This window comes from Rhinoderma darwinii, unplaced genomic scaffold (assembly GCF_050947455.1).
Source record: "Rhinoderma darwinii isolate aRhiDar2 unplaced genomic scaffold, aRhiDar2.hap1 Scaffold_4414, whole genome shotgun sequence".
NCBI lineage: Eukaryota > Metazoa > Chordata > Amphibia > Anura > Rhinodermatidae > Rhinoderma > Rhinoderma darwinii.
The window spans coordinates 108,535-122,409 of record NW_027463879.1 but is presented as its reverse complement, the minus strand read 5'-3'; the positions used below and the strand labels follow the sequence as shown (position 1 = coordinate 122,409).

At 41.1% G+C, this 13,875-nt stretch overlaps 1 protein-coding gene across 1 annotated transcript; it reads right to left on the bottom strand.

Annotated features, from left to right (window-relative positions):
* Positions 1-886: 886 nt before the first annotated feature.
* Positions 887-8,935, bottom strand: LOC142714182 (uncharacterized). The gene is made up of 2 exons (XM_075848645.1): positions 4,282-8,935; positions 887-3,493 (listed from the first exon to the last, which is right to left on the bottom strand). The coding sequence occupies exons 1-2, from the start codon at positions 6,326-6,328 to the stop codon at positions 3,213-3,215; spliced, it is 2,328 nt and encodes a 775-aa protein (XP_075704760.1). The 5' UTR covers positions 6,329-8,935; the 3' UTR covers positions 887-3,212.
* Positions 8,936-13,875: the final 4,940 nt, after the last annotated feature.

The window sequence follows — 13,875 nt, the reverse complement described above, 5'->3', positions numbered from 1 at the left end:
ATGGAGACACTCTCTGCCGGGGTATTATATATATACATACATATGGAGACACTCTCTGCCGGGGTATTATATATATATACATACATATGGAGACTCTCTCTGGCCGGGGTATTATATATATATATATATACATACATATGGAGACTCTCTGGCCGGGGTATTATATATATACATACATATGGAGACACTCTCTGGCCGGGGTATTATATATATACATACATATGGAGACACTCTCTGCCGGGGTATTATATATATATATACATACATATGGAGACACTCTCTGCCGGGGTATTATATATATACATACATATGGAGACACTCTCTGCCGGGGTATTATATATATACATACATATGGAGACACTCTCTGCCGGGGTATTATATATATACATACATATGGAGACACTCTCTGCCGGGGTATTATATATATACATACATATGGAGACACTCTCTGGCCGGGGTACTATATATATATACATACATATGGAGACACTCTCTGCCGGGGTATTATATATATATACATACATATGGAGACACTCTCTGCCGGGGTATTATATATATATACATACATATGGAGACACTCTCTGGCCGGGGTATTATATATATATACATACATATGGAGACACTCTCTGGCCGGGGTATTATATATATACATACATATGGAGACACTCTCTGCCGGGGTATTATATATATACATACATATGGAGACACTCTCTGCCGGGGTATTATATATATACATACATATTGTCGAAGAAACCCCTTCCAGGTAGCACCTTTTGGGATGGGTGCTCTAATGGGCTCCCTCTGCTTTGTCAGGTGGTATTCAAATATGGTAATTGAAGTATCAACAGTGCACCGGGAGATCAATAAAGACAATAGCAATCTGTCGTCTCAATCAATATTCTCATTTATTATCAAGATACATAGGTTAATATACCCTCAGGGCGTACCCTCTAACCAGGGTGTTACCTCTCATGGAACAACCAATCATAACATTTTACACGTAGACTGAAAATACGTCATAGGGTACCTTCCCACTGAGGTCACGTGATCTTTCTAACATCTGCAAATCCTGGCCTACAAACAATAGAAAATGTAGGAGGTCTCCACAAGGCCATGCGATGATTTCACATATGTGTATGAAATACTGAGATAAAGAATTAATTGGAAATATAATAATTATTTTAGGTCTAGGCGTTTTGCCAGACTCCTATCTACCAGTATTGAAGGCCATGAAGAAGAACACAAAGTAATAACTTATTCCCTTGTGATTCAAGCAGTAACAGAAAGAGATCATAACTGAATGGAGAATCCATATCTTCATAATCCGGCATCCTGCTTGATAATTCATAGTGTAATTTAATACAGAGAACATAAGCAATTTGACCATCCATCACAAACCCCCCTTTTTCTCATATTAAAATACAGAGATTAAGAATTATCTGATTATAAACTTCAAACAAAATAGTGAATAGGGCCACTACCAATAATATAATGCGATCACCGAGTTCAGGTTTGGGTATAGGGTCCCGTCAGTGCGTTGACAAGTCCCGTAGTTGCTCGTCTGCACAGCTGCTCGGATTTGTTGGACTCTACCTTTGTCAATATTTTTTATGGTGATAACAATAACAGCATGCCCTGTATAAAAGTCCTAACATGTATATAAGATATAAATGGCAAAGCTTTAATAAATGAACACACTTAGTGTTACATGGTGGGGTGTTCACCCATTCACCAGGTTCTGGCCTTGTGCATAAAATCCCTGTGACATAGGGTATTGTTGATTAAAAGGTTTCGGCTTATGATAGACAATTTTCTTAGCCTTCTTACATAGCATAGGTATCAGACATGCTACTAATTTAACAAAAACATATATAATCAATATTATGAGTAATATATGTAAAGCGCCTTGCATGAGTCCTGCAGCCCATCCTCCAATACCTCTGAACCATGAGGCCGGGTTCAGCCATGACAACCAGTCTGGCCAATCTAGGTTCCAATCCTCTTCAGAATTGGCTTTCCTAAATTCCTCCTTTAATTGCTTTGCTTGTTCAATATCATGTTTAATCTGTACTGTCCCTTGGGGATCTATATAATGACAGCATGCAGGACCCACTATCTGGCACATACCCCCTTGACTTGCAGTTAAGTAATCTAGTACAAGTGTATGTTGGTTAGTAACAGTAATAAGCTGTCGGGTAAGTACTGAAGATACATTTAAAGCATCAAATATTAATTCGGTAATATTGTCAAACAACTCTGCTAGTTTTTCTATGTTATGTGCATTTCTAATTGGTCCTCCAAAGATGGATAGAGCATATCCTAACTTGGTGTGCCAAGGTAAGTGTACCAATGGGTGGGCTTTTTGCTTTCCCTCCCTTTTGTACAGCATATGTTTTGGTACTTTATCATAAGGAAGTGCATCCTTGTCCCATGTCCAGGTAGCAGACTGTAACCTAGCTAGGGTACAGGTACCTGTGGTAGTCTGCGGGATCCATTTATATGCATTGTGTCCGCACACTATATATATATCATGGGGAAGGTCAAACCATTGCATACTTCCTAGGGTTAACATGTGAGCAAAATGAACTAGGGGAAAAGACTGTTGTAATACACACCAAGGACAATTTGTTCCCAAAGACTCATGGTATACTCCTGTGCATCCACAATACATAGTTTAATTTCCTTGTAAGTCTGTTTCTTCCATATACCCTGGATAACGTTTACAATCAGTCTTACTTCCTGAAGGGAAGAAATGGCCGTATTCCCAACTACCATTATGTATGTACCGTTCTACCAGACTTGGTCTAAATACATCTGAGGTCTGTTGGGTTTTATTGAAGCTTATCTTTATACCTTTTATGGGGATCTCACCTAGTGTCAGTGTTTTAGTGACATTTTTAGGGACCCATTTTCCATTTTCCTTTTGTGTGAGAATCAGTGCCTTACCAGGTATCAGGGTTAGATTTACCTGCCACCAGGGATCCTCCATCCATCCTGCTATGGGTAAGGGCACACTGGTATTAGACCATGTATACCTTTTTGTGTTATCCTTTACCTTTGAGGGATCCCAACATGTAGTGTTAAGAAGTTCTTTCTCACTAAGGGGCACAGCCATGTATGGCATGGATTTTGAGCTTATGGGACTGTGTGTACATATCCAACAATCAGATAAGTTTGTTAATGCTGTTATAATTTGATGATGCTTTATGAATTTATTGTCCACTTCCTCCTTGAGAACTTGAGTCATCGTCCCCACGAGGGGCAACATCAACACCAACCCTGCCAAGGGCAACATCATCGTTCGAGGCGACGTCATCTGGGCTGATAACCTTTTTGCAATGGCTTGCATGTATCCAATTGGCTCGTCCTTGGAGCTTCACTGATGTGGCGGTGACCAGCTGTACTTCTACTGGTTGGCTGTACCTTGGCTCCAGACTGCTCCTGTTGTGTATCTTTGTTACCACCCAGTCTCCAGGTTGTAGTGAGTGGGTACCTGAAAGAAAGTTTGGATCTTAGGTAGTTGTATGTAGTCCACCTGTAATCGCTGAAAGGGGTAGTAGGACTTAGGAGTGTGTTTAGCTGGTGTTTTGGTGGTTTTACCAGGGTTGTGTTGTGCACATGTCATGCAGCCCTCTGTATATTTGGCTGCTGCATTTTGAAAACCAGGAGCATGCCATGTCTGTAACACTAGCTGGCTCATAGCTCCCTTTGAACAGTGTGTTTTCCCATGGGCTAGGGCACACATCATTGGATACAGTGCTCTTGGTAGGCAAACCTTAGAATTAAGATGCCTCAACTGTCCTAGACCTATTGCTGCACCTCTCTCCTCCCATTCTGCTTGCTCTTGAGGGGGTGCTTGGTCCTGGAAAGCACGCAACAGGGTCTCTGTGATGGGTTGTAAAACAGGCTTCACAATCATCAGAGGGAGAGCAGCAGCGTCCTTTGCCGCTGCATCCGCAGCCTCATTCCCTTTTGATAGGAGATCACTGTTATTAGTGTGTGCCTGTACTTTGACTATAGCTGCTTGGTCTGGCATGTGCAGTGATTCTAAAAGTTCTTCTACTGCTTTTGCATTCTTTATAGGTTTACCTGCCGAGGTCAAGAACCCTCTGGCTCTCCATATTGTCCCAAAGTCATGTGCAACTCCAAAGGCATATCTGGAGTCAGTGTATATGTTGACACGCTGTCCCTTACCCAATTTACACGCCTCAGCGAGTGCTTTTAGTTCTGCCTCCAGAGCTGAGCTGCTGGAGGGTAGGGACTGTTGTATGACGGCCTTACCATTGTGGACCACGGCATACCCGGTGAGGAAATGTCCTTTGTCTTCGCTCCAATATCGAGATCCATCTACAAAATACTCAGCATCAGGGTTAATCAGAGCAACATCAAATATACTGTTTATGCCGTTTGATTCCATATCCACTAGGCTTTGACAGTCATGTTCATGTTCAAAATTAAATAGTTCATCATCAGTGGATAGTTGAAAAATAAGGGGGTGTCCATGTCCCTGTCCCCCCACTCCTCCCTCCTTTTGTTCAGAATCTAGGGGCAGGAGTGTAGCTGGATTCAGAACAACACAACGTTTGATAGTCACATTAGGGGACAGAAGGGTAAGTTCAATTTTAGTAAGTCTTGCAACTGATAAGTGTTTTGTCTTGACTGTGTTCATCATTTCTTGCACTGCGTGTGGGACTTGCACAATAATGTCATGTTGAAGTACAATGTCTGTTGCTTTATCAACTAAAGCTGCTGCTGCTGAGACAGCGCGTATGCATGTCGGGGATCCTAGTACAATGGGATCCAGAGCAAGGGAGTAATAGGCAAGTGGTCGCATCTTGCCTCCATGATCTTGGGCTAATACTCCAGAGGCATGGCCTGCCTGTTCATGGCAGAACAGAGTAAATGGCTTATTGTAGTCAGGAAGTCCCAGTGCTGGCCTTGTAGTTAGTGACAGTTTCAGGGAGTGAAAATTGTCAATTGCCTCAGGTGACAGTACAAATGGGTCAGAGGTGAGACAGTCATATAATGGTTGCATCATAGCAGAGGCATCCCTGATCCAGGCTCTGCAGTACCCTATTAAACCCAGGAAAGTCCTCAATTGTTTAGGGTTTCTAGGGACTGGGTGTTTCTGTATGATTTCCAGCCTGTCAGGGGTTAAGTGTTTCATACCTTGGGAAATACAGTGGCCAAGGAAAACAACTGTTTTGGCACATAATTGCAGCTTGTGCTTGCTCGCTTTACAGCCAACTTCTTCTAGGAACATTAATAGTGATTTAGAATCTGTTTCACTGTTCTCCAGACTCTCACTACAAAGTAACAAATCATCTACATATTGTAGTAGAACTGAGGACTGATTGGGGGGCTGCCAGGTGTCCAGAATATCTTTCATAGTACGTGAGAAGATATCAGGGGAGTTTGCGGCACCCTGTGGCAGCACTACCCAAGCATACTGTCTTCCCCTATGTGTAAATGCAAAATACTGCTGGCACTCTTTATCCAGCGGGATGGAGAAGAAAGCATTGGCTAAGTCTATAACTGTGAAATAGACTGCAGTGCCGGGGACCTGGTTGAGCAGGGTATGTGGGTTAGGCACTTGTGGTGTATTAATTATTGTCACAGCATTCACAGCCCGCAGGTCATGTACCATCCGGTACTGTACAGGTTGACCGGGCAGTGTCTTTTTCTTTACTGGGTAAAGAGGAGTGTTGAAAGGCGAGATTATGGGCACTATGAGATTGTTTTCCAGTAAGGAGTTAATATCCTTTTCTATAGCAGCGTCTTGCTGTGGACTCAGAGGATATTGCTTTATACATACAGGACGGTTCTGCATGTCTGGTTTTAAATTTACTTGTACAGGCGGCACATTTAAAACTCCTACATCCATCTTATCTTGTGCCCATAGTTTTTCTGGGATGTCTGCCAACCAAAGGGGAGGGGTACTGGGGGCTTTTTCAGTGTCCGGCATACTTGCCATACTAAGGAGTTTGCATAGCAGGGACTCTGGAATGGCAGAGGTTAATGTAGGTGTGCCAGAAGAAAAGTCCAATGCTGCTCCCAGGGCACTGAGTACATCTGTCCCCAATAAATTGTAGGGAGTGTGTGGTGACACTAACACATGGGAGACAATTGATTGTGTGTCATGTATATTCAGTCGCATTGGTTTTGTTAACTGTAACTGAAATGATGTTCCCTCCACCCCTTCACAATCTATATAGTCTGGTGATAACAACTCTGCCGGTACATATTTGGTTTGTAATACAGTTCTGGCTGCCCCTGTGTCTACTAGAAAAGAGGTATTTTCCCCTGTGGGTAAAGTAACAGGCACCATCAATGATGGACCTGTCGGGGGGAGCACTGGGCAGAGGGAGACATCAGGGTTGCCAGTTTCCTATGCAGCAATCAAAGAATTGGGAGGCTCAACTGGACGGGAGGGACATCGGGCTGAATAATGACCCTTCTTATCACAGTTCCAGCATGTAATCTGGCTAAGATCCCTTCTCTGGGTTCTCAAAGTGTCTTTTTGTTCCCTGCCTCTTCCTCTATAGCCCCCCTTTTGTTGCATCGGGGCGAGACGGGTTCTTTTAGCAGCTTCTTGTACTGCCGGCTTAAGACCGGACCTAAAAGTTATTTTTAGTAGGCGCAAGTCTTTTGCATCACCTTCTTCATACCCGTGATCTAACCACTGCTGCTGTAAAGTTGTGGCATAATCAGGGACTGACTGTTTAACATCTTGGGAAAATGACATAAAACTATCAGTTCGATCCTGTTGAGTAGTATCTACCCAGGGCTGCATAGCGTTCAGGTATTCTAGTCCTGATTGCTCATTGGTTTTATTTGCTGGTACGGGATTTGTAATAGCAGCTTGAATTTGATTTTTGAGCACTTCCCCTCCCTTTGTTTCTACCAGGCTCTCCATATCTGACCATGTAGCACGGTAAGCTAGATGTACTGCTCGCAGCTTTCTATGGAAAGCGCTTGGTGTTTTACGTGGGTCTGGGAGTGTGTTACATACAGCTAGTAAATCAGCCGGGCTCCAGGGGCGATACACAGTGGCTTCATGTGACTGGATTTCCCCTACTGCCCCAGGTACTGGTTGCCCGTCTACATCTACTGGTTTTGGTCCCCTGTGTGTATGGATACTTGATACTAACGGAAACAATCTAGTGGGGCGCTGCGTACCACAACTGACACAATATCCTGCAGTGAGGGGGTTCTGCTGCCCACAGTGTGGACATGTCCAGCAGCTGCCTTTCTTGCTATTTTCAGGATAATAAGATGGCGCAGTTGCTGCTGTGGGGCTGTTTGGCAGTTGTAAAGGGGTTAACACATTAGTGAGGAGCTTTTCACTTAAAGGGTCTTATAAATCATACATTATTCCATGATTTGCTTCCATACTCTTATGTTCTGTGTTACTCACTCTCTGTGCTACCTCATACCACATTTGGGCTTTTTTCACCATGTTATTGTCTTTCAACCATCCAACACAATTTGTCATAAATCTTTTCCAATCACATTCTGCTAATGTGCCATAGGACCCAACTCCCATCATTTTAAACATTCTTTTACAATCCTTCACAGCCTCAGATCCTTTTGCTCTTTCTACTATTTTGATGGCAGAGACCCACGTCTCAGGGCTGTCCCGCATTTTTGTCTTACTATTTTCTGACCCCATGGTCAGAGGGCGTAGGGTAGTCTCCGGAAAACTCCCCAGCTCCAAACAGACAGGCCTTAGTCTGTTGACAGATATCTCAGACAATCTATCTTACAGTTTCAGAAAGACTATCAATATCAAAAGTCGTTCCTTCAGACTATTCTAGCAGTGGGATATCCTTTTCTCTGATCCCTCACTGTTTTGAACATCAAGAACAGACAAAATGCTGCCAATCCACAAATTGCAAGAGCAAATCCTTCAACACAATCTACATTCATGAACTTCCATTGATTCAAGCAGGAGTTGGTCACATTCATTTCAAACTTCTACAAACCCTTCGTCTCTTTCACTTATGCAGAACACTTGCTGCCGGGGTGTGTCTTTCAGTTCATACAGCCTGTGATGTAGCATATATCCCAAACGCTTTCCTCTAGCACTTTGCAATGGTTTCACATGCAAATTATATTTGGTAACATATATGTAATCCTCCCCCCTTAGCCGTTCTCTCTGTGGGTTGTAGTTTAGGGGCCTGTTATCTATGTTGGTGATGATTTCTTTAGGGGCTCTGTGTCTGAGCCAATACCGATGTTCTTTACTGTAATTAGTCTGGGTAGTTATATTACTACGACACAGGTGGCACCTGGGGTAAGTGTCAGGGTCATTCAATGAATACAGGATGTTATATTACAACGGTATTCAATCCAGCGGTCTGATGTTATACTACTACAGACTTAATTACTTGGATGTTATTTTACATCAAAGTGTATATGCCGGATTATCATGTGCTAGAAATCAGTCTGTACTGATTCCCACCTTATGCCAGTCTGGCAATGCATACAACTGGTTTATGGACCCTTACACACAATATCACTGTCTGGCAATGAATTTAGGAAAATATAAATGATTTTCTAATACAGTATTCAAAGTTTTCCCTATTGCACTGGGTAATGGTATTGAGTGCAAATTCAATATAGACACAATTGCTCCTCCTTGCACTGAGTGTATATCGTCTTCTATGAAGTGGATATTACTTCTGGGCTGGGAGCCATACAGTTTCAACAATTTGATATGTATGTCTTCTCACAGATGTATTCAACATCACACTACACACACATTTATCACACTTGTCACATACACCCCCATGTAAATCCATTTAACCACACTACCATCCTGACAAAGGACCTGATTATTACGGGACCCCTTTGTAGAGACTTACATATACAAAGTACGTTTCCAGGGACTTAACAGAGTGGCTGAAACAAATGGTGTAACATAAAGTCTGTTACTTACCGCACGGTTTTGGTTTCAGTGACTCCCCAGGTCCTTCCAGATTAGTGGACTTTGCACAAAATTCTCATTAGGAGGTCCCGGGCTGTTCGGCACCATAACTGTCGAAGAAACCCCTTCCAGGTAGCACCTTTTGGGATGGGTGCTCTAATGGGCTCCTTCTGCTTTGTCAGGTGGTATTCAAATATGGTAATTGAAGTATCAGCAGTGCACCGGGAGATCAATAAAGACAATAGCAATCTGTCGTCTCAATCAATATTCTCATTTATTATCAAGATACATAGGTTAATATACCCTCAGGGCGTACCCTCTAACCAGGGTGTTACCTCTCATGGAACAACCAATCATAACATTTTACACGTAGACTGAAAATACGTCATAGGGTACCTTCCCACTGAGGTCACGTGATCTTTCTAACATCTGCAAATCCTGGCCTACAAACAATAGAAAATGTAGGAGGTCTCCACAAGGCCATGCGATGATTTCACATATGTGTATGAAATACTGAGATAAAGAATTAATTGGAAATATAATAATTATTTTAGGTCTAGGCGTTTTGCCAGACTCCTATCTACCAGTATTGAAGGCCATGAAGAAGAACACAAAGTAATAACTTATTCCCTTGTGATTCAAGCAGTAACAGAAAGAGATCATAACTGAATGGAGAATACATATCTTCATAATCCGGCCTCCTGCTTGATAATTCATAGTGTAATTTAATACAGAGAACATAAGCAATTTGACCATCCATCACAATATGGAGACACTCTCTGCCGGGGTATTATATATATACATACATATGGAGACACTCTCTGGCAGGGGTATTATATATATACATACATATGGAGACACTCTCTGGCCGGGGTATTATATATATACATACATATGGAGACACTCTCTGGCCGGGGTATTATATATATACATACATATGGAGACACTCTCTGCCGGGGTATTATATATATACATACATATGGAGACACTCTCTGCCGGGGTATTATATATATACATACATATGGAGACACTCTCTGCCGGGGTATTATATATATACATACATATGGAGACACTCTCTGGCAGGGGTATTATATATATACATACATATGGAGACACTCTCTGGCCGGGGTATTATATATATACATACATATGGAGACACTCTCTGGCCGGGGTATTATATATATACATACATATGGAGACACTCTCTGGCAGGGGTATTATATATATACATACATATGGAGACACTCTCTGGCCGGGGTATTATATATATACATACATATGGAGACACTCTCTGGCCGGGGTATTATATATATACATACATATGGAGACACTCTCTGCCGGGGTATTATATATATACATACATATGGAGACACTCTCTGGCCGGGGTATTATATATATACATACATATGGAGACACTCTCTGCCGGGGTATTATATATATACATACATATGGAGACTCTCTCTGCCGGGGTATTATATATATACATACATATGGAGACACTCTCTGCCGGGGTATTATATATATACATACATATGGAGACACTCTCTGCCGGGGTATTATATATATACATACATATGGAGACACTCTCTGCCGGGGTATTATATATATACATACATATGGAGACACTCTCTGCCGGGGTATTATATATATACATACATATGGAGACACTCTCTGGCCGGGGTATTATATATATACATACATATGGAGACACTCTCTGCCGGGGTATTATATATATACATACATATGGAGACACTCTCTGGCCGGGGTATTATATATATACATACATATGGAGACACTCTCTGCCGGGGTATTATATATATACATACATATGGAGACACTCTCTGCCGGGGTATTATATATATATACATACATATGGAGACACTCTCTGCCGGGGTATTATATATATATATACATACATATGGAGACACTCTCTGCCGGGGTATTATATATATACATACATATGGAGACACTCTCTGGCCGGGGTATTATATATATACATACATATGGAGACACTCTCTGCCGGGGTATTATATATATACATACATATGGAGACACTCTCTGCCGGGGTATTATATATATACATACATATGGAGACACTCTCTGCCGGGGTATTATATATATACATACATATGGAGACACTCTCTGCCCGGGTATTATATATATACATACATATGGAGACTCTCTCTGGCAGGGGTATTATATATATACATACATATGGAGACACTCTCTGGCCGGGGTATTATACATATACATACATATGGAGACACTCTCTGCCGGGGTATTATATATATATACATACATATGGAGACACTCTCTGCCGGGGTATTATGTATATATACATACATATGGAGACACTCTCTGCCGGGGTATTATATATATACATACATATGGAGACACTCTCTGGCAGGGGTATTATATATATACATACATATGGAGACACTCTCTGCCGGGGTATTATATATATACATACATATGGAGACACTCTCTGCCGGGGTATTATATATATACATACATATGGAGACACTCTCTGCCGGGGTATTATATATATACATACATATGGAGACACTCTCTGCCGGGGTATTATATATATACATACATATGGAGACACTCTCTGCCGGGGTATTATATATATATACATACATATGGAGACACTCTCTGGCCGGGGTATTATATATATACATACATATGGAGACACTCTCTGCCGGGGTATTATATATATACATACATATGGAGACACTCTCTGCCGGGGTATTATATATATACATACATATGGAGACACTCTCTGCCGGGGTATTATATATATACATACATATGGAGACACTCTCTGCCGGGGTATTATATATATATACATACATATGGAGACACTCTCTGCCGGGGTATTATATATATACATACATATGGAGACACTCTCTGCCGGGGTATTATATATATACATACATATGGAGACACTCTCTGCCGGGGTATTATATATATACATACATATGGAGACACTCTCTGCCGGGGTATTATATATATACATACATATGGAGACACTCTCTGCCGGGGTATTATATATATACATACATATGGAGACACTCTCTGCCGGGGTATTATATATATACATACATATGGAGACACTCTCTGCCGGGGTATTATATATATACATACATATGGAGACACTCTCTGCCGGGGTATTATATATATATACATACATATGGAGACACTCTCTGCCGGGGTATTATATATATATACATACATATGGAGACACTCTCTGCCGGGGTATTATATATATACATACATATGGAGACACTCTCTGCAGGGGTATTATATATATACATACATATGGAGACACTCTCTGCCGGGGTATTATATATATACATACATATGGAGACACTCTCTGCCGGGGTATTATATATATACATACATATGGAGACACTCTCTGCCGGGGTATTATATATATACATACATATGGAAACACTCTCTGCCGGGGTATTATATATATACATACATATGGAGACACTCTCTGCCGGGGTATTATATATATACATACATATGGAGACACTCTCTGCAGGGGTATTATATATATACATACATATGGAGACACTCTCTGGCCGGGGTATTATATATATACATACATATGGAGACACTCTCTGCCGGGGTATTATATATATACATACATATGGAGACACTCTCTGCCGGGGTATTATATATATATACATACATATGGAGACACTCTCTGCCGGGGTATTATATATATACATACATATGGAGACACTCTCTGGCAGGGGTATTATATATATACATACATATGGAGACACTCTCTGGCAGGGGTATTATATATATACATACATATGGAGACACTCTCTGGCCGGGGTATTATATATATACATACATATGGAGACACTCTCTGGCAGGGGTATTATATATATACATACATATGGAGACACTCTCTGGCAGGGGTATTATATATATACATACATATGGAGACACTCTGGCAGGGGTATTATATATATATACATACATATGGAGACACTCTCTGCCGGGGTATTATATATATATACATACATATGGAGACACTCTCTGCCGGGGTATTATATATATATACATACATATGGAGACACTCTCTGGCCGGGGTATTATAAATATACATACATATGGAGACACTCTCTGCCGGGGTATTATATATATACATACATATGGAGACACTCTCTGCCGGGGTATTATATATATACATACATATGGAGACACTCTCTGCCGGGGTATTATATATATACATACATATGGAGACACTCTCTGGCCGGGGTATTATATATATACATACATATGGAGACACTCTCTGCCGGGGTATTATATATATACATACATATGTAGACACTCTCTGGCCGGGGTATTATATATATACATACATATGGAGATACTCTCTGCCGGTGTATTATATATATACATACATATGGAGACACTCTCTGCCGGGGTATTATATATATACATACATATGGAGACACTCTCTGCCGGGGTATTATATATATATACATACATATGGAGACACTCTCTGGCCGGGGTATTATATATATATATACATATGGAGACACTCTCTGCCGGGGTATTATATATATACATACATATGGAGACACTCTCTGGCCGGGGTATTATATATATACATACATATGGAGACACTCTCTGCCGGGGTATTATATATATACATACATATGGAGACTCTCTCTGGCCGGGGTATTATATATATACATACATATGGAGACACTCTCTGGCCGGGGTATTATATATATACATACATATGGAGACACTCTCTGGCGGGGTATTATATATATACATACATATGGAGACACTCTCTGCCGGGGTATTATATATATACATACATATGGAGACACTCTCTGCCGGGGTATTATATATATACATACATATGGAGACACTCTCTGCCGGGGTATTATATATATACATACATATGGAGA